Below are 22,780 nucleotides of genomic sequence, written 5' to 3' on the forward strand. Positions count from 1 at the left end.
ACTTAATTGTCTTCATCCCATGGCATCCAGAGATTCTTATCTTCGATCTTATTTTAAAGTCTGCGCACAGCAGTCGGTGTTGCTGTGCTACTTGATCTGTTGGAATTACTTTACAATTTGTCACAACCTTAAGATGTTTTCTTCTAGTCAAAATGTAGTCAATTTGTGAACTGTTGTTACCACTCCTAAATGTTATCAAATGTTCTTCCCTCTTGTAGAAAAACGAGTTCACAATTGCCAGATCAAACGCTACTGCAAAGTCCACAACCCTCTCTCCTTCCTGGTTCATCATTCCCACTCCATGTCCACCATGTACCCTTTCACAGTCTCTATTCTGTCTTCCTATGTGTCCGTTCAAGTCTCCTCCAACAATCACCATCTCATTTTCTTCCAATTCCCTCATTTCTTCATCTAACACGTTCCAGAACTCATCTTTCTCCTCTGCTGTACAACCAACTTGCGGGGCATATACACATAATACGACCACCCATTCTTCTCCAAGACCCAATTTCATTCGCGTGATCCTGTTGTTCCTTCTACCCACTTCCAGTACTTCACCCTTCATTCTGCCACACACCACAATTCCCACACCATTTCTTCCCTCATTATTCTTGTAGTTATATCAGTTGCTTTAATATAATTTTTGTTCTAGGTGTTTATCAGAACTTTCCAGACCACCTTCGTATATTGTATATAATTAATCACATTCTTTCATTTATAGTGAAATCTTGCCATTCATTTTTATAATGTATAACAATATGCATTCCAATATGCAGACTAATTTCTTAATTACTCACATGTCATTTTCAGCTCCAACTAAACCGATGCATCCACGAGTGTTCATTACTTATAAATTATCCACTATTTATGATCCTCACAGCATAGAAGCTGAGTTCCGATGGTCACCACCTGAGCATCCTAATGGTATAATTACACAATATCAGATTAGCTGCTGGTTTGTTCAAGATGATCAGGGAGTGGCTATATGCAGTGATACACCTGTTGATGGAAGAAAACAGAAGTTTGTACAAAATGGCCTTCTTCCAAATACAACATATTATTTCAGAGTAAGTATGCAGTTGTGTAAAATAGCTATGAATAATATATCTGATAGTAATAGAATTATTAAGCTGATATGCATTATCACAATAGTTAGAGGTTTCTCTTTCATTTTAACATAGATTATATCTATGTTATAATCGGAACAATCAAACCAAAAATACTGTTAGTTTCCTTGCATAATTCTTTAAAATAAGTGATTATATCATTGTCTTATTGATAGACAATGATATAATCACTTATATCATTGTCTATCACTTATATCATTGACAGAGGGAGAGAGATCACTACTTGTCTTTCTGTGCTCTACACTATTTATAAAGCTGTATGTTACTGTGCTGATCACACCTCTGTAACTTCCTACAATTTGTGTATAATTTTCTTTCATTCATTTCATATATAACTCTCAGTATGAATGATTTAAAAGCTATCAAGTTCCAAAATGCAAGAGGACATGAAAGAGTTAAAAATTATTATTATTATTATTAGGCCTCCAGGGAGTGAAGGACTCATAGAGGGAGATCGCACATAACCCATACCACCTATCATACCTTTTCTTAAACTCATTCATGCTAGGTGCAATCACTACTTCAGCAGGTAAACTGTTCCATTCACTCATTGTTCTATGAGAGAAAAATCTGGCTCTCATCAATGTGGGAAACTAGAATTCCCAGGGTGGATGGTAGCAGGGGTAGCCTCTTGTGGGAATGGGTGACGACATCAGGTAACACTGAGTCCAGTGGGTTCTGGAGGGGATTATGATAGGTATAGAAGCAGTGACATTTTTATACTTTATACTAATGCCAGGAGTATCCAGTATAAAGGTGATGAATTGGTGGCACTGATAGCATCAGCCTGGCCAAAGATTATTGAGATCTCTGAAACATTGTTGATGGAAGATGATATAATAACAGGAATAGAAGTAGCAGGGTACAGCATTTTTCGGCAGGATAGGAAGGGAAAACTCTGTAGTGGAGTACTGCTTATGATAAGTGATGACTTATGTCCTGTAAGAGTAGAGACTTTGGAAGGCAGTGACACTAATGGTTTTGAAAGCATATGGTGTGAGGTAGAGGTGAGCAAGACAGGATATTTACTGGGATGTTGCTACAAGCCAAGGAGCACAGAGGGTGGGGAGCAGGAAATGTTTAGGCAGTTGAGCTTGGCAAGTGCAAGAAGAATGATTGTTATGGAAGATTTTAATTACAGCAGTATAAGTTGGGAAGAGGAAAATACATGTCATAATAAGGAATGGAATTTCTAGAATTCTTGAGGGACAAATGTCTTAGGCAACATGTAATAGAGGGAACAAGAGGTTCAAGAGTTTTGGATTTGGTCATAGCATCAGAAGAGCTGATAATTACTGAGATAAATAAGGGTGTTTCATCCTCATCAAGGTGAAATTATGAGCAACTTAAGTGTAGAAGACATGAGAGGATGGCTTAATTGTGAGTGAGCAGGAGGTATTTGAGGAAATAAATAACCTTGTTGTCAATAAGGCAACAGGATTTGATAATATATCACCACATGTCTTAAGGCAATTGGCAGTAGCATTGGCATGCCTCTTTAATAAGAGTCTTACAGTAGCACAGGTCCCTAGGGAGTGGAAATAAGGCAAAATTGTTCCACTACATAAAGGTGGTGATAAGGCTGTGGCTTCAAATTATAGGCCAATCTGTATAGCTGGAGTGGTGGTGAAGGTGCTAAAGAAATTGATGAGAAGTAGGATACAGAAATGGATTGATAACAGAAGTATTCTCTGTGTTTATCAGTATGGATTTGTTAAGGAGAGATCATGTTTTACTAACTTATTTATATACTATAACAAGGTGACAAATACCTTGGACAGGGAAGATGGATATACAATGCTGTACTTGGCTTTTGATAGACTACCACATGACAAGCTGTTAAATTGAAACAGATGAGATTAAATTACAGACTTCTGAGTTGGATCAGTGACTGGCTGTCAGATAGATATCAGAAAGCTGTATATCGGATGTGGTATCCTGTAAGAGGAAGGTCACTAATGTTGTTCCACAAGGGTCAGTTTTAGGATCATTGTTGTTCAATTTGTGTATTAATTATATTGGGATTGGTTTAACTAGTGATATGCAGCTCTTTGCTGATGATGCAAAATTGGGGAGAGCAATGTAGAAATAAAGATGTTATAAGGCCTTGATCAGGCCTCGTATGAATTACTGTGCACAAATCGGCTTTTCATGGTGATGAGAATATATTGGAAGTAGTCCAGAGAAGATTCACAAAGGTTGTCAGTAGTCTTTGCAGTGTGGAGTATGACAACAGATTGAGGGAATGTAAATTGCAAAGACTCATGAATGGGAGTTGGAGACGGAGGGATATGATTGATACATATATGCTAGTCAGGCATTGTTATCAGGTTGACATAGAGGAGATTTTTCAGAGAGTGGGAGAGATGGGATAGAACAAGATGCCATCGCTGGAAATTGTATAAAGATGGTGTGAGGAGAAGGTTCTTTGCATGGAGAGTGATTGGTGGGTGGAATGCATTACTGAGTTTGTTGTGAATATAGACACATTGTATCAGTTTAAGGCACAGTTGGATGAGCATTATGTGTTCCACCCATGATGAGTCTCTGACTTGAAGGAGATCAAAAGTTAATAATAATAATATATATATATTATTATTATTAAACAAGACCTCATGGAGTCAAAGACTCATCTAGGAGGTCCTTTTATCTCACACACACATCTCATCATACCGCGTCTTAAATACATTCAAACTCCTTGCAGACACCACACTCTCAGGCAAGGCATTCCAATCACTCACAACTCTGCACGAAAAAAACCTGCCTCTCACTCCCCTACTCACACCTTCCTTATACAGTTTCCAGGGATGACCTCTGGTTCTCCCCTGATCTCCCACTATTCTCTGTAGAACTTCTCCACCATTGATCCTATAACAACCCCTTACCAACTTGTAGGTCTCTATCATATTTCCCCTCTTCCTTCTCTCCACTAGACTCTGCAAATTACATCTTTTCAATCTTTCCTCATACTCGACATTCCAGAGGTCAGAAACTACCTTAGTCAGTCGCCTTTGGACCCTTTCCAACATCTCTTCATCCTTCTGATATATATATATATATATATATTTTTTTTTTTTTTTTTTTCCCCATCAAAAGAACTTTACCTCATCATTTTAAAGTGCTATTTTTATTGCCTTACAGGTTAGAGCCCAAACAGTAATAGGTGAAGGTCCATCCAGTGATACAGTTGAGGTCCAGACTTCTCATGAGCATCCAGTACCAAAATTACTCCTGGCAAAAACAGATGCAGTGAATATGGCAGATGTAGATGCACATGAAGAGTTTTTGTCTAGTAAAGCTACACAGCCTGTAGCTGTTGATTATTTAGCTCATGAGGAACGAGTGTTTTGGATAGAAGAAATTGCTTTAAGGTCATCATATCTGAATGGGACAAATGCACATTTGGTAAATAGTGTCACCTTATCGGTGTTTCTAATTTAATTATAGTTTGAGTTCATGCAGCTTTTAAACTGGGCATTAAAATGTTCTCTCATTTGACACACTGTGTTATTTTGAAAACTTTTATATCTTATTAACATAAACCTCTTTTTATACATTAAGCATTATGTTTATGATTGTAAAAACTTATCAGAGTCAAAAAAAAAAAAACCTGCAGAATAGTCATCCATAAAAAATCTAAGAAAGTATTCATTTTATATAAAAAAATGTTTATATAGCAATTTTCATTTGACAAAGGCGAAGATGAAATAATGTCTTCATAGTATTATTCCTTATATAAATAATTATTTTTATTATATTTACCAGGTTCGGTGTTTTGAAAATCTTAATTATAAGGTCATTACATCCCCATTATTGATATAAGAAATTACAGTTGATTCACACTACAGCCAACACTATTATAACACTCACTCACCATAAGGGGACACTGTTGTCTGCTGATAAGTTGAGACATGGAGAGTATTTTTTATAAAGCTTTGAAACTGGACTATACTCTGCAGAGATTTGGTCACCTGGGTCTCTTGGGGATGTGGAAGTGTTGGTGAGGATTCAGGTGTGAGTGACCAAACTGGTGACTAGTCTGTAGAGTGCTCCTTAAAAGATAAGCTGATGGTTTATAAATTATAAAGTGTTGCTGATAGGTGGAAATGATTGTGATTTTATAAAGTGGATAAAGAAATTTTCTGGTATATGACAGGACATGCTAGAACTGGGAGGTAATTTCTGAATGTATTGTGTAAACGCCACATAGTCAACACCATACTGGGTGGACACTAGCCACAGGATCCACTGGGACAATGCTAACTATTACACAAAAGTATATCTGAACACACCTTTAAAGAGTTTTCAAAGGTGATATTTTATTTGATCTAATTTCCTTCATAACAATGACCATTTAAAGAAAGCTGGAAAATTGTTAGTTTAAACTGTGTCAAAAATATTTTATTTTTATTTATTTTTAAATGTGTGTGTGTGTGTGTGTGTGTTTCTTGCCTGCCATCTTTTACAGCACAGTCCAAATAAGTTCTGCTGCCTTTCATATTTAACTGCTTGTTCCTTATGCTTAGTATGCAGTGCTATACACATTCAGTCTTGGTTAATTTTCGTGATTAAAATCAACTTTTGCTCAGTGCAATAAAAGTGTATTGGCCTGTCAATGTAAATTGTTTTTAAGTTTAGCTTAAAAAAAAAGTATAGAGCAATTGCATATATTTGTGATATTTCTGGATTTTGCAGTCACATTTAACAGTTACCACCATTTGAGAGATTGATATTTAATTAAACTGAATGGGTTGTATAATCAGCCAGTGGACTGAATTAGCTTATGATTATCTAAGAGAGGTCAAAGGAAGGGGGGGGGGTCATTCCTTCCACACATCCTTCCAGGAAGCAGGAAGTGGGACTTGCAGAACTCACAACTGTTTAGCATTATGGAGTGCCAAGGGTTGTGCAATTGTTTGAAGAGAATGAAAAATAGGAGAGAATAATTATAAAATATGTTGATGCAATTGCTCTTCAGCAGGATTTGGATAGTAAAGTAGGATGAGTCAGTGGGAGTTCAAAGTTGGAAGGCTGTGTATTCTCTTAATATGAGAACTGTACTGGAAATGGTAGGATTTTGCAACAAGGGATAGATAAGAAATGGCAAGTTTGGAGGTACATTGTAAAGGTGATGCAGATCCACTCCCCTCAGTAATCTGCACTGCCTTTACATTACTGCAAATGTAAGGAAGAACATTTACATTTTCAGGAATGTAAAGGCAGTGCATTTCTTTATCTTTACCAGTAGAGATAAGGATGTGGTATTTACATCTTGGAAATCTTTAATCAGATCACATCTGGATTACTGTGAAGATTCAGTATTCTGTATTTCAAGGAAAAGAGGAAATTTTAAAAGTGTACAAAGGTAGATAACAACGATAATACTGAGACTTTGGAATGTTGGCTGCGATGACACATTTCTATAACCTAAAGTTTTATAGATAAAAAAAGGATATCTGATATTATTGAGACATGGCATCTCTTTGATAAGCACCTTTCAGTGACATGTCATTGAAAGATGCTTATCAAAATGTGTAGATATCTTTATTGGATTGAGAAAACTAAAGAAGAAGACTTTGGTACTATTTGGACTAAGGATCTAAGCTATACAGGACTGCCTCATTCTGTTTTTAATAAATCTGCTTCAGTTGGAATAAGCATCTTTCAGTGACATGTCATTGAAGGGTGCTTATCAAATAGATTTCAGAGCAGTTTTCTAAATGGTAGAAGGGAAGAGGTGAAAGGACAAAGGAAGGTCATGTTTGAAAGTTGTGTAAGGGAATGGGAAGTAAATTTTTTGCATGAAAAGTAAAGGGAGTGTGGGATGCATTGACTGAGAGGACAGAGTATGCAGAAGATAGTGAATGATTTTGAGATATATTGGTGTGGTATGATTATCTTGGGTGGACTTGTAGAGAACCTTCTGCAATGAATCACTTGACTTTATGGGAACTGTGATTTAATAATAATGATGGTAATAATAATATGCCAGCCTGATTGGCTGAGTGGTTAGCATATTCACTCTCCAACCAATAGGTTGCTGGTGCAAATCCTGTTGGGGACATGGATGTTTGTGATTATTTTTAGGTGGGAGATGAATTTCATTGCCTAGTGTGACACCACCACCTTGCTTATTGGAGGTCTGAAGTGGCTTGAAAAAGTTCCATGTCTGGTCTCTAGAAGGATTTCTGGACTATGTAAAAATAAATTAGAAAAATACAAATAATATATATACATAAAATTGACAACAAAAAAATGGCAAAAAAGATCTATAGCTCATCCATGGTACAAAATGTACTAAAGTTTATAATATGTGCAAACCACACATTAAAAAAATAAAAAAATAAAATAAAGTAAAAGCCCAACAGATAATTTCATCAGTATACCCAAAAGTGTTAATTCTTATTTCAGGTTCAAAGTTTGTCATTAACTGGTACTAGCCTAACAGTAGACTGGATTGGTAGACATCTTTATTGGATTGAGAAAACTAAAGAAGAAGACTTTAGTGCTGTTTGGACTAAGGATCTAAGCAATACAGGACCACCACGTTCTGTTTTTAATAAATCTGCTTCAATCGGAACCTTAAGAGTAGAACCCTTCTCAGAGTATGAGCATAGTTTATTATTATAAAGTATTTTTTCTTTTATTTAGAGAGCTTTGATTTATTTTAAAAAAATAAGTTACTCATACTTTCTGCAATAAATTTAGTTTAATCCTTTATCCAAGTGTGAGCAAACAAAGTTTGCACCTGAAAATATCTTCAGGACTGAATATGGTGTTGTACTATCTTATTGGGATAAGGCAGTTCAACTTCAGGCAACGCGTAGCAAAGGCGGAGCAAGCTACCAACTCTCCTATTACCAACACTCTTATCCCAGTATCTCCCATAATGTAATGCAAAACACATCTCCTTGCAGATATGTATAATGTTTTACATTAAGGGATTGGCCACTACTCGGACTAGTTTCGACCTTTATTGAGGTCTCTTCAGTGGGAGCCAGGCCCAGTGGTGGAGATACCAGGTAGAAGCAATAGCGAGGCCATCTTTACCTATAGGAGTTGCCAAAAAGGTGTGCCACCTTTTTTTATTAAATTACTCTGGATTTAGAGAACGATGTTGAAAGTTTATTTTTCACTTGGTTAGACTATAATAAATTTAGTTTAATCCTTTATCCAAGTGTGAGCAAACAAAGTTTGCACCTGAAAATATCTTCAGGACTGAATATGGTGTTGTACTACCTTACATTACATTACATTATGGGAGATACTGAGATAGGAGTGTTGGTATCTTGCTCCACCTTTGCTACGAGTTGCCTGGAGTTGTACTGCCTTACCCCAGTAAGGTAGTACAACACCATATTCAGTTCTGAAGATATTTTCTGGTGCAAACTTTGTTTGCTCACACTTGGATAAAGGATTAAACTAAATTTATTATAGTCTAACCAAGTGAAAAATAAACTTTCAACATACTTTCTGCAGTTTTCAGATGGTTATTTTAAGTATCTGTTCATTTCTCTGTTTCTTTCTGTGTTGATATGTCAAGTTACAACTTTTAGTATGAACATAGCAGATGTTGCACATCAGTATATCCTTGTCTTTAGGAATAAACAACACTATGGTACTACATCCTTCAGTCATATCAAGTGTCAACAAGTAGAGGAAGGATAAATGCAGTGCTGATTATCTGAGCAGGAAATACTCCTTTAGTGGTATTTTTAATTGTGTTGATAATTTTTAGTGTGGATTAGCTTAAACTTTAAAGAAGCAATAAAAATGACTCATATTTATTTTTCAACATTTCCTGGACATTGTTTAGGAGAAGAATTCTGAATTTTCCACTAGGACAGAAGCATTGTAAATTTTCTGTTTATTCATAATTCTTATTTTAATTTCAAGGGGTATATTTGACTAGGATTCTAAATATGTCTCTTGAGTCTTTTTTTTTCGTATTAAAATTCAATCCCTGTAGGGGATTTCCAACCACACCTTCAAAACAATGGTAAACTTAAGTGACATGGAATACTGGAGTACTGAATATGGTTTGGTTGCTTTAATGTCAAATGGTTGAAAATTACAGGTGAGCTCCAGAATTAAATGAGATCCATATATGATAAAAATTATGGAATGTATTAATATTATTGCATGGGTGCTTCCATGGAATCTGAAGACTAATTGTGGAAAACCCAAACTATCCTCACAATATCTATTGTACCTCTCCTTGAATCCATTAACAGACAGAGTGCTGCTCACAGCCGACTCTAGCAACCCATTCCATTCATTTACCACCCTCTAAGGAAAGAAAAAACCTAGTCTTTTCACTCTTTCTAACTACACTCTTACTCAATTTCCAGGGATGACCTCTTGTCCTTTCCTTCTAGCCAAGTGCTGAATTAATTACTCTGTATAAATCCTATAAAATCCTTTAAGTAACTTAAATGCTTCTATCATATTCTCTCTCTTTTTTTTTTTTTTTTTTTTTGCCTATCAACCAATCTATCAGCCAGCTCAAAAATCTATCCTCATGCTTAGAATTCCACAAAGCACTCGCCATCTTGGTCACCCATCTTTGAGTCCTCTCCACCAACTCCTGATCTCCAAGAAACTCTTAGCCTTATAAAGAGGGTTAATAATTTTCCTATCCTTACCATTAAAGCCCTTTCACTCTGACATAATATCTTCACATGGCTGATATACCCTTGCCAAGTTGTCACTCAGTAGCACACATTTCATCTACCTCTCTCACCTCTCTACCATTAGAACTCATTAAAGTTATCCCTCCATAGTTATTCTTCCTCCTTCTTGCCACATAATGAAAGAAATTTTTGGTATTTCCTTTTCCTTTGATCTGCTCAGCTGATTTCTTCTCATAATCTGATTTTTGCTTTCCTTACCTTGCTGGTCATCTTTCTCCTTATATACCCTACACAACATTTTTTTTTTTTACAGATCATGATTAATGATACTGCTGATCCTTCTAACTCCTACCTGATTTACTCACCTGACCTTGGTTATCAGATCTTGATTAACCTTCATGCATTGTGCATGCAACATCCTTCTCGCAGATTTTTATGTCATGGCACTACTTCAAGTTGTCTACTGAGCTTGTTATAATCACCTACCTTGTAGTTCCATATATATTCCTTCTTAACTGAAAATTCCACATTTTGCTACCTCCCAAGATCACATGCTCACTCTCTACAATTGGAAGCAATGTAGCCACCTTAGTTATGGGCAGGTCTTTTGATCCTCTATCAAGATAACAATCATGTACTCCATGTCTCCTTCATCACATGCTTCTTCAAGTAATTATCTCTTAGTAAGTGTATATATTCTATTTCCTTCATTATCTTTCTTCCTTTCAGTCTGCTTCCACAGTTGAAGCCCCCCCCCCCATAATAATTACTCAAACAGCACTTGTATTAATCTGCTGATGTTTCTCCTCCACATTATTCCTGGCCTATAGCAGCAACAATTTTATATTTTGTCCTGTTGGTACTCATGTTTGACTCATTCTCACACCAGATTTCCCCAAAAAGAACTGCTATCTCCTAAACTGACTCCTACCCTTGTTGGCTGTAATTAATCTGCTGTCATCAGCAGTACCCCCACCCTACATCCTGTATATTCTATCTTGCCTAAATATACTAAACCCATCACATTGTATGCTTTTAACTATGTCATCTGCTGTTAGCCAAATCTCACTAATAGCTATAAGTCTGGTGAGGTTGTACTAATCGATGCCAAAATCTCCACCCTCTTATTCCTGATAACTCTAGCATTAGTATATAGATCTGTAGTCTCCCCTTAGGTCCCCAACTACTTCTACATCCTCAGTTGACCACCCTATTCAATGATGTTGCTGCAGAGACCAAATTCTGCATTTTTTGTTCATTGACACTCATTCACCTCACGGACACCTTCACACATATTCACTAATTTCTTTAGTTTTCTTGACTTTGCATTTAGAGAGCAAAGCGTCTGGTGTTCTCTGGCTGGTAAAAAGGGAAAAAAAAGATACATTTTTATATTAATTACTAGTATTTATTATAACTCAAGAAGTTAAGGAGGGTGATGATAGCAAATGATTTCACGTGCAGGCTGCGTAGAAGATATGGATGCAAATTTTTATATGTGTGTGTGGTGGGGGGATTGTTTGATGGCAGAAAAGTATGAGAAGGATGGCCTGCACTTGAATTCATTTGGCATCAGAAGCCTGGAGAAATTACTTCTTGGTATGAGACCTAATGCAGAGAGTCAGGAAAACTAGATCATCAAGTGAGGAATGGGAAAAATGTGTGTGAAAGTTCAGCTATGGTATGCAAACATGATAAAGATATGAATGTCTTCAAACATGGTTATGTATGTGGTGAAAAGGTGGAAAACTATGCTTTAAGTTCAGACCTTGTATGTCTAGGGAGGGAAAAGAGAAAATTCCAGAACAAACAAAATAGATTACATATCTAATTATAAGAATAACCTAGGTGGTAATTTATTATGTCTGTACACAAATGCAAAAGCATTAGAAACAAAGGTGTGGAGTTTGTTGCTTTATTGAATACGATGTGGCCTAAGATTGTTGGCATTAGTGAAACTTGGCTATCAGAATCGGATATGGTAAGTGGGATCGAGCGTAATGGGTACACTATTTTTAGGAATGACAGAAGTGATAGGAGAGGAGAAGGAGTGCTACTAACGATATCAGATGACTTAAGTCCATTTAGGGTAGAAACGCAAAAAAACAATGACGGTAACAATGTTCTATGTAGCAGCGAGTGTGAGTCTATCTGGTGTGAAGTGGAGGTTAACAGAATGAAATATATGGTGGGGTGTTGCTACAAGCTGGTAGCTCAGTTGCAGGGGGGACGAAGAACTGCATCGTCAATTTAGTCTTATGGTTACCAAACAAATGATCATTATGGGTGACTTTAATTTCCAAACATTGATTGGGTAGAAGAGAAATCTCATGATAAGAAAACAGAATTTATTGAATTGTTGCAAGACAACTTTTTTCTCAAGTAGTATGTGACAGAAGGAACTCAAGGTCAAAGAGTGTTGGATTTGCTCATTGCATCAGAAGGGTCTCTGTCAAGAATATAGCTATTTTACCACCAACTGGTGATAGTGATCGTGCTGTATTTTCTTGAGAAGTATCTAATTGTATTGATGCTTCAATTAAACGTTACATGCTGAACTACAAAGCTGGAAATTATGATTAACTTAGGAGAATATTATCTTTGGTCCCATGGTATCAATTACTGAATGGGAAAAATGTCAGCAATGCATGGGAATCTTTAAAAAAAGTGCTTAAATGAGGCAATATCTGAATGTATCCCTAGTGTTTGAAGAATAAATAAGTTGGGAGTGAAATGGATGTGCAACCTTATTAAGCTAGAGATCCACAAGAAGAAGATGATGTGGAAAGAATATCGTGAGAATAAGAGTGAGAGGAGTCATGAAATATATAAAGCTCGGGCCAGGAAAGGTTTTAGCTTTTCTCACAATACTTGTGAGAAAAGCTAAAACCGAGTATGAAAAGAAATTGACCATGCAACCTAAAGGCAATCCAAAAGAATTTTATCGTTATACCACATGCAAAAGAAAGAATGAATGTGGAAGAATAACTTTATTGAATGCAGATGGTACATGAGTGTCGTAAGCTAAGGAGATTGTTCAGTTAATGAGTGCTCACTTTGCTAAGATATATCAACCAGGTGTATGTAGCATGGTGTGCTACTGCTACGTTGGATGAAGAGTTAGAGGTTCATGAAAATGAGGTTGAAAAGCTGTTGCATAACCTGGATAAGAAATTGTCTATAGGGACAGATGGAATATCTGCTCGTTTGTTAAAGGAATGTTCAGCTAAGGAACGATACCACAGGAATGGAAGGAATGTGTGATAGTTCCATTGTACAAGAGTGGTGCAAAAACTGATGCATCTAACTACTGACCTATCAGTATCTTTGGTGTGAAGTGAGGATTTTAGAGAAGTTGGTAAGAACTCTCATACAGAAATGTGTAGACAAACATGCTACAATCTGCAAGGAACAGCATGGGTTTACTAAAGGAAGGTCATGTTTTAGCAATTTTCTCATATTTTATAACAATGTTATGGCAGAGGTGGATAAAGGGAATGGATACGCAATGATAATGTTGGACTTTTCTAAGGTGTTTCATAGGATACCACACGAAAGGCTGTTGCATAAACTGCAGAATATGGAATTGGAATATAAACTCTTGCCTTGGAACAGGGGATGGTTGACAGACAGATATATTAAAACGTGATATGTAGTGAATTTGCCAGATTTAAGGCCACCAGTGGTGTGCCTCAGGATTCAGTCCTTGGACCATTATTGTTCTATCTATACATTAATGACATTAGGAGGGATCTAACATCAGATGTGCAATTGTTTGCCGATGATGTGAAGATAGGCAGGGCAATCAGGGATGCTACTGATATTCAGCAATTACAAAATGATTTGAATAGACTGGAAATTTGGGCAAACGAAAATGGCTGTCAATTTAATGTTAGTAAGTGTAAAGTTATGCACTTGTGTGCATAACTTTACACTTACTAACATTACACTTACTTACAGTGACATATTATATTAGCAGGGTTATGCTACAAGAAACTGAAGAGGCGCGCGATCTTGGTGTATTGGTGGATAGTAATGTATAGTTCAAAGGTCACATAGCAAAAGTTGCAAATACAACTCAGAGGATAATTGCGATGTTGAAGTTAAGAACCTTGACATGTAAGGATAAGGAAGTCATTTTGTCTCTTTATAAGGCTTTGATAAGACCACACCTGAATTATTGTGTACAGATTTAGTCTTGCAGGTTCCAAGGTGATAAAGAAGCTGGGGAAAGGGTGCAAAGAAGAGTTACAAAGATTATATCCAGATTGTAGGATTAAGATTATGAGGACAGTTTGCGAGTAAGTGCATTGCAGACTTTGGTTAACAGGAGAAAGAGGGGTGATATGGTAGAGGTCTATGAACTTTTGAATGGGGTTATAAGATATCAACTGTTAAAATTTTTCATTATATGGAAGGTGGGAGGGAACGTGGGAGGCATCCATGGTTAAATTTATTTTCAGTCAAAAAAGGGGTAAGAGCTAGGTTTTTCTCCCAGAGAGCAGTGAGTGGAATAATTTGCCTCCAGGGAGTCAAGGACTCTATGAGTCCTTGACTCCCTGGAGGTCTCAGATAATAATAATAATAATAATAATAATAACTTTGGGGTAAATTCTAGCCTGAGTAAGTTGAGATTGAATGTAGTGTGTTTGCATTTGTAAGTTTTAAGTTTGAAATAATTTTCTGATATATTGCTTTATGAATTGCACTATTTATTCTGTCAATTATCATAGTCACCATATCTTAGTTTACTGTCAGCCTGCCACCATTTAAAGATTATATTTTGCTTATTATTTATACAAGATTTAGTAGCATGCTTTGTCTGCAGCATGTATGCTTCCAACTCTTTACAACTCTTACCTGCCATCATGTGGCAGGTTAGAGTTGGAAAGTGCATGTTTACATGAAATGTAGGCAATGGGAAGAGGTGAGTGATTTTGATATCACTATCTCTGGTTTAAGTAGTAGTAGTAGTAGTAACAGTTGTTTGATGGAAATGATTAATTGCAGGCAGCGACCACGATCAAGGGAAAGAAAGGCAAGTGCGAAGCGGGACTTGACTACAGGTAGTATGATTGGAGATATGGAGTAACTGCTGGATAGTGTTGACTGTGAAAGCGAATCTTGAGTGTGGATAAAACACTTGGAGAAGGAGATAAAGGTGACGAATGGAGGGTATGAAAAAATCAGTTGTTTCATATGAAAGGAAGAGACTGGAATAATTGAAAAACTAACTGCAAGATTAACAGGGGAGGTGTGAGGGAAAGTCATGGGAATAAGAGCAGGAGAGAGAGAGAGAGAGAATAGAAAAACTAGGGAATGAGAGCAAGTCGAGATAGTACAGGTTCAAGGGACAGAGAGATGGGGAAAAAGATAAATGATAATAGAGAGGACAAGGATGAAGATGTCAGAAGAGAGAGAGAGAGATTGTGAGATGGTGGTGAGCAAGACATAAATGGATCTGAGGTGAGTACTGTATGGAAATATAAGGATCTGTACTGTACTGTGCAGACTATAATGTTGGAGGAATGCTTGCCTGGAGGAGCAATAGAGAATGTGACTATAGTAATAAAGCAAGGTGAGAATGAAAATTAGATGATAATGATGGTTGGTATGAATGATCTGCAAGGTAGCATTAGGACTGCATCTGAAGATACAAGACAGCTGTCTTCTATCTTCACATTCAAATGATGGACTACATTTGAATGTAGAGGGATGTAAGCCTCTGGAGAAATTGTTGCTCTCTGAGCGAGAGTGTTTGAGAAGAGAAACTTAAATTATCATGTTGGATGTTGGCAAGAGTGGCTTCTTGAGAATGGTCACTTCAGATATGAGAAAATGCATGGTATATTGCAGAGTCAAATGGAGTCTAAAGGGAATAATAATAAGTATAAAAATGCTGACAATCCATGGATTTATGCTTATGCTTGGGTAAAGAATAAAAACAAGTATATAATTTCTTGTTAAGTGTAATTTGCTTTCTGACCTAGTGAAAAAATATTTAAATGAGAGAAATAAATAAATAGAATAATATAAAATGAATTTGATATATATCATATATATGATGTTTTTTATTCTCACAGTAATCTGTGTCTTTATGTAGTATGCTGCTATGGACTGTGATGAGCAGTGCTGATTTAGGTCAGCTGATGATCTGTGATGTAGAAGGCCAACATGTGCATCCTTTCTTTTGGCAGACTTCATCATACAAAGTGAAAAGAACATCTGGAGATAAACCTTGCAGTTGTCCACCACGTCCAGCTGTTGGTAGTGCTATAGCAATAGATCATTCTAATGTTTCAAATCCAGAAGTTCTTTGGGTAGATGGTCGATATGGGCATATCTGGTCTTCTGATTTAAAGGGTTGTATGTGTCATTTATTGGTAAATGCAACTGAAAAAGACAATGGCAAGTACATTTCTTTGTTATGGTTTTATATATAGAAAGTATAAAATATTAATATATCTCACATTTTTTGGTCAAGAAACTATAGTTTCTAATACAAAGCATATTCCACCTGGATTTTATTGCTTAAAAACACAATCCTGAAGAGGATCATATTTTCTCCTCTCATTTGTGCTTTTTATTAGGATATTCACTAATAAAAGTACAAATAAATAATGAAAATATACTCTTTTAGGAACTCACACGAAAGTAGTACAATATTGAGACAATGTATGTTTAAGATTATGAGCTACTCAAGCTCCCAATAATGCTGTTGCTTTTGGGAACTTTGGTCTAATAGAAATTAAAACTTAATCCGATATACTTAGGTCTTGTAAGCAGTGTAACTAAGGCTGTCTGATATGAAATAGGATCCAGTAGTACAAAATTGATACTTGATTTCTGTCATAAGTCTAAAGTTTGAAGATGTTTTTGCATGCTTCAGCAGATTTTCTCAATGAGGATAGAGTGAGTAATTATTATTGGACCGTTGAACAGTGAGAATGCAGGATGGACACGTGAGGAAAAGGAATTAAAATTTTGCAACACTGCTAAGAAATAATTATTTGAAACAGTAGTGGAGAAGGATCTGAAATTTGAAAGTACTGAATCTGGAGAGAGCATCAGATGTGCACCCATAACCACAGCAGCTGATCTGCCTCTCTTTAGGAAGAGTAGTCATACAGTCTTGACCTGGCTAAGTATGCAAGTTCTCAGTTAAAAAAAATGCATATACACTCTATATATGAAACTACTAGGCAGGTAGTTATGATAAACTTAGGAATTAGCTTGGAACAGTGCTATGGCATCTGAAAATTTAAGGAAATGACATTAGCAGTTTAAGGGGGTGATTGATTTTCTAGTAGTATCAGACTGCATTACCCCAGGATCAGAAGAATACATCAGGACAGTTAATGAATAAGCAGCATCATTACATAGGATCTGCTAAACATGAAAAAAAAAAAATGAACGATGTGATCAATGAGCTCATGAATAGCAAAACACAGACAAAAAGTGACCACCATGATAAAGAATAAAAATAAAATTATCAGAAGAATTATCTGAGCAGGCTGAAGGAAATCCCAAAAAGATTTTTCAGCTCAGCATCAGAAGAAAGTTGAATTATGGAGTTGCCACTTTACAAGAATATATCATCCACATGGAGTTAACTTATGATAGTTAGATATCATGGAGTAACTTACTGATATGATAAGTGTGGGAATGTGGTGCTCAAAATATTACAGAATTAATGGTAGTATAGTTAGGATTAGATGAATTATCTGCCCATGTAGGAAAAAGTAAAGATAACTGATATTGCCTCTCACCAAGTTGTGCAGTTTAAGTCTCAGCACTGACAAGGTCCAAAAGAGATTGACGAAGGCAAGATAATTTATTATTGTTATTATGTGACACCTCTAAGGACTCATTGTAGGAGGGCACATTACCCCATTACACATAACTCACTATTTTCCCTACTTAATCCTCAACTATACAGTAGCAGTACTACCACCAACACTAATGCCCTCTACTGGTCACCACCACCATCAATAGTATTTTCATTTGTAATTGCATATGTTCTCTTGACTGATTTATCTGTATGTAGGACGAAAAACCTGAGTTTCTGAGAGAAAAAAATCCTGCTACCTCCATATGAGATTGCTCAACTCACCTTCAATTGAAAAATCCCATATAAAGATTCCTCATCATAATGAAAATCAAACTTAGGTCTTTTCCAAACAAAGGATACAATATGCTATTGTTCTTCCAATTGTGCTACAGAAGTGCTAAGGAGTCTCCACGAAAAAAGATAACTAATTATAGACTGATCTGTATCTCAGGAGTGGTGGTGGTTAAGGAACAGGAAAACTTAGTAATTGTAAGAATTCAAGTGATTGACTAAGAATAGAATGCATTATAATGGGTAGCACACTTCTTTGAAAGGTAAGTGTTGCTTTAGTCATTTATTCATCTTCTAGAATAAAGTGTTGTCAGTTGAGTTGAATAAAAAAAATGGCCACACCATATATAGCTGGACTTGTCAGAAACATTTAACAAGATATTACCTGCAGTCTGTTATGGAAATTGGCAGAAATGGAATTGGATACAGAACAGAGAACATGAATAAGTGACAGACAGAGACACATCAGGGAATGATGTGGCAAAACAGAAGCAAGGGGAAGGAGGCAGTGGAATTACAGGGTGTTCGGGATAAATTTGACATATTTATAATCAATTATATTTTTCCGTAAGTTACATGTATTAACACACACTTCTCTTCATTTAAAAGTTTGGACCCTTCTTCATTCATATACAAGATGTCAGAAAGGATGGATAGCTGGAACCCACCTGAATCATGGAAGAGAATAACTTGTATCATGATGATTCGTGCCCGCCATCAAAATAAGGATATTACGACTGCTGCCCAATGCTCCCTGAATACAGTAAAAACAATCAGGCATGAACTAGAGACTTGCAATGGTGACTACGAGGATGTAGCAAGAAGAAAGATCCCTAGCAGACGATCTGATTGCGTTCGTACAGCAGAATTCCTCGCAAATCTGCAGGAACAGGTGTTGAAGAACCCTGGCATTGGAATTCGGGCTTTGTTCGTGGAGTTGCTAACTGTAGTCAAGCCCTGGATAACAAGGGTAGCCAATGGTAGGCCGTATGTATGGCAGCAGGATTCGGCCCCTTGCCACACCTCTGGGAAAAGTCAAAAATGGTTGTCTGAAAATTTCTACGACTTCACCAGTCCAAATGTTTGGCCTCCAAACTCCCCAGACCTTAACCCCATGGATTATTTTGTATGGGGCGCAGTTGAAAAAGACACCAATCGCACTTCCAGTAATACAAAAGCCCAGTTAATGGATAAAATTAAAACAGTTTTTGCGGCCCTTCCCAGGGAGACTGTAGCATCAGCTTGTTCGAGGTTCCGAAGCAGAATTGAAGCTGTGATCGATGCTAATGGTGGCTATTTTGAGTAAATCTTGTTGATAGTATTGTAATTAACTCTGCCTGTAATGTTTTTTTGTCAATTCATTAAATTTAATAGATACAAAGAAGATTTTCTTTTTCCTTACGAAACTGTCAAATTTATCCCGAACACCCTGTACATAGCAGGTGATTATGACAGGATGAAAAGTCAGATATGCATAAGAATTTGGAGAAAAGCAGATATGCTGGCAGTGATAGGAGATGATCAAGGGTGTTTGAAGAAAGCAGTATTATCAGACTGTAAAGCTACAGATGGATAAATCAGGTAGGAGTTAGATGAATGAATAAAATCATTAATCAGGAGCTGCAGAAAAAGAAAAAGTTGTGGAGGGAGTATAAAGAAAAAGATAATTAGCATTCCCATGAGCAGTACAAGATGCAGGCTAGAAGCATGAACTATTATGTCATTATGAACTATTATTATCTGCTTGGTGATATTGCAATGCTGAATGTGAGATTGCCTGACAAGAGAATAGAGATTGAGGAATTGATATTGCCTATTATTATGATTATTATTATCATCATCAGTCTTCTATGAAGTCATGACACTCATTGCAGAAGGTCCCACCCTAATGCACACAGTTCATCATACCTTGATTTAAATATAATGACTGTCTCTGCACTCATCATATTCAGGTAAGGCATTCCAATCATCTACCACACTCCATGAAAAAAAATCTACTCCTCACTCTCGTGCTTCCAGCTTCCAGGGATGGACTCTTGTTCTCACCCCCCTACCCCCCACCCAGTCTCCAGCCATTCTATGAAAAACTCATCCACCATTAATCTGCTAATTATCCCTTACAAAACTTATCTGTCTCTACCATCTCCCCCACCCTTCTCCATCTATCCACTAGGCTCCTCAATTTGCATTCTCTCAACCTATCTACATACTCCACATTCCATAGATCTGAAACCAACTTAATTGTCTTCTCTGAACCCTGTTCGACAGCTAATCATCCATTTGAAAAACAGGCAACCAAATCTGTGCACAGTAAACCATATGCAGTATGATCAAAGCTTGTACAATAGAATCATAGATATCAGTTCTTCACATCATAACCATAATCTACTGTGGTGTCCTCACAATTTTAGGAAAATATCTCTAAAATTGCAGGGTCCATATCCACCATTACTGCCATATCTTTCATCTCCTTCACCTCTGCTAATATATCTCCATCGGTCTTATACTCTGTATCCCATCTTTGCTTCCCAAATTTTAAAACCTTATACTTTGCTACAGTGAGCTGACATCCTCCAATCCCTCCCTCACACACACACACACATAATCACTCATTCACCCATTCTATTCAAGACCACTTGCAAGGCTATGCAACATCCACTCTACTTCTCATGGCTCTAACCAACTTTGCATCATCTGTAAACAACTCTATATCACCATTTAAACCCCTTCACTTACATACAAATTAAACAAAAATGGCTACAAAATAGACCTTGGGATATACCACTTGACTTTCCTCTTCTAGGATATCCTTAAGTGTTTGTCTTTAGGAGAAGGAAAATGGGAAGATAATTTGTTAATAGGTGAATACATAGCTGTTAACTCATATTTCTTCAGAATTCTTGTGATAGGTTCTGAAATCTCAGAGATGTAAGGAATTGGAACTCAACATATTGAATCTTCATTGTTTTGTGGTGGATTATAAGAATCGAGAAGATGTTGAGTACTCTTTTTGGAAAAGCCATTGAGTTTCATGTGTTGTTGGAGAGTAGAAAGTTCTTTCTGTAGAAAATTAGAAGTACAACAATTAGTTTTGGCTCTTCTGATAAGACATTTTTGATTCCTGTTCACAGGTCGTTATATTCTTAAAGAATCAGCCCATCATCCTTGTCAAAAAACAGGAATCATAAAATGCCTTATCAGAAGAGCCAAAACTAATTGTTCTACTTCTAATTTTCTACAGAAAGAACTTTCTACTATCCAACAACACATGAAACTCAATGGCTTTTCCGAAAAGAGTCTCGATTCTTTCGAGAATTGGAACTCAATATGTCTAGTTCCAATTCCTTACATCTCCGGGATTTCAGAACCTATCACAAGAATTCTGAAGAAATATGAGTTAACAGCTACATATTCACCTATTAACAAATTATCTTCCCATTTTCCTTCTCCTAAAGACAAACGCTCAACTATATCTCTTCCTGGAGTTTATCAAATTCCCTGCAACTGTGATCTCTCCTATTTTGACAAACTGGACATTCTCTTGAAAAAAGAATCCAAGAACATCAATCCTCCATTCATCACAACAAACCTGAAAACTCTGGATTAGCTCAGCATGGGATTGAAACTAACCACAACATTCTTTGGTCAAAAACTCGCCTCTTACATAGATCCCGTTATAAATTTGAACATTTATTAAAGAAAGTGTAGAGCCCTTACTCCATTGTCCTAACCTGAATCGGAATGACTGTATATCTATATCAAAAATCTGGGAAAGTCTAATCAGGATAACTCATTAATTCATATTAATTTTATATTATTTAATATTATTAATTATTATCTTTATTTCAATCATGTCTCTACTTAAAAATATTCCCTTTAATACTTAGTGATATAACATCACGCGGCTTGTTCTATTTTTAAATAATCTATTGTTAGTATTCCACCTTGTATTTTTTTTTTTTTAACTGTTCTTGTAGTGCCACTGAAGATGGTCTGCTATTTCCAGACCGAAATATTTGGTTAATTAAATAACTTTCTTGTGTTTACGTGCATATATTATTCAAAACGTGGTGATATATTAATATCAAGTTTACTCAATTTCCCATATACCTCTTCCTCACTCACAATCAGTCTTTCTCTCCTCTTCATCATCCTCTGCTCTCAAACACTCCATTATGTCATATTCACCTTGTGAATATGACATAATGGAGTGTTTGAGAGCAGAGGAGTTGGAATAAATAAGGCATGCTTTGATGAGGAAGACATCCTGATGGGAATAGAGATGGAAGAGTATGATGTATTTCGTGAAGATAGAAAGGGTAAAAAAAAAAGGGGGGGGAAGCTATTGATGATTGAAAAAAGAGTTATTTCCATACAAAATAGCCAAGCAAATAAGTAAATGGCAATCATTATGTGCAATTTTATTTATGGCAATATAGACTGTCATGATGGGATAGCAACTGGAAGTAAAGAAAATGTGTTTCTTGAGTTTTTGAGGGGCAAGTACTACCTCAGGCAGTAACAGAGGGCACATGAGGATTGAGAGTCTTGAATTTTATCATCTCATCAGAGGATGTTATTATAAATGAATTGTCAGATCATCCTCCAGCTGGTTAGAGTGACCATGAAGCGATTACCTGGATGGTTGCCAGCACTGTGGGGACTTCTGTGAGGAAAGGGTATATGTAGAACTACTAGGCTGGTGATTATGAGAAGCTCAGGAGATAGCTCACAGGTGTAGCATGGAATAAAGAGTTGGCTGGAAAGGAGATAAATGCTGCTTTGGTGCTATTTAAGAACTATCCAGCAATGTAGAAGTAATGTCTAAATGTATATTAGGGTCATTTAGGGTCAGAAGATTAAATAAGATAGGTGTGAAATGGATGAATGAAGTGATT

At 36.5% G+C, this 22,780-nt stretch overlaps 1 protein-coding gene across 1 annotated transcript in view; it reads left to right on the top strand.

Moving 5' to 3' along the window:
* Positions 1-22,780, top strand: part of LOC150096198 (proto-oncogene tyrosine-protein kinase ROS-like) — a 481,253-nt gene that overhangs the window by 247,379 nt on the left and 211,094 nt on the right. The window contains exons 18-21 of the mRNA XM_090409003.1: positions 811-1,067; positions 4,269-4,532; positions 7,539-7,732; positions 15,864-16,168. Coding sequence (XP_090265129.1) covers positions 811-1,067; positions 4,269-4,532; positions 7,539-7,732; positions 15,864-16,168 — 1,020 coding nt within the window. The remainder of the gene's footprint in view (positions 1-810; positions 1,068-4,268; positions 4,533-7,538; positions 7,733-15,863; positions 16,169-22,780) is intronic.

Source organism: Typopeltis vanoorti, chromosome 19 (assembly GCF_054136105.1).
Source record: "Typopeltis vanoorti isolate ZY-2024b chromosome 19, IOZ_Tvanoo_1.0, whole genome shotgun sequence".
Taxonomy (NCBI): Eukaryota; Metazoa; Arthropoda; class Arachnida; order Uropygi; family Thelyphonidae; genus Typopeltis; species Typopeltis vanoorti.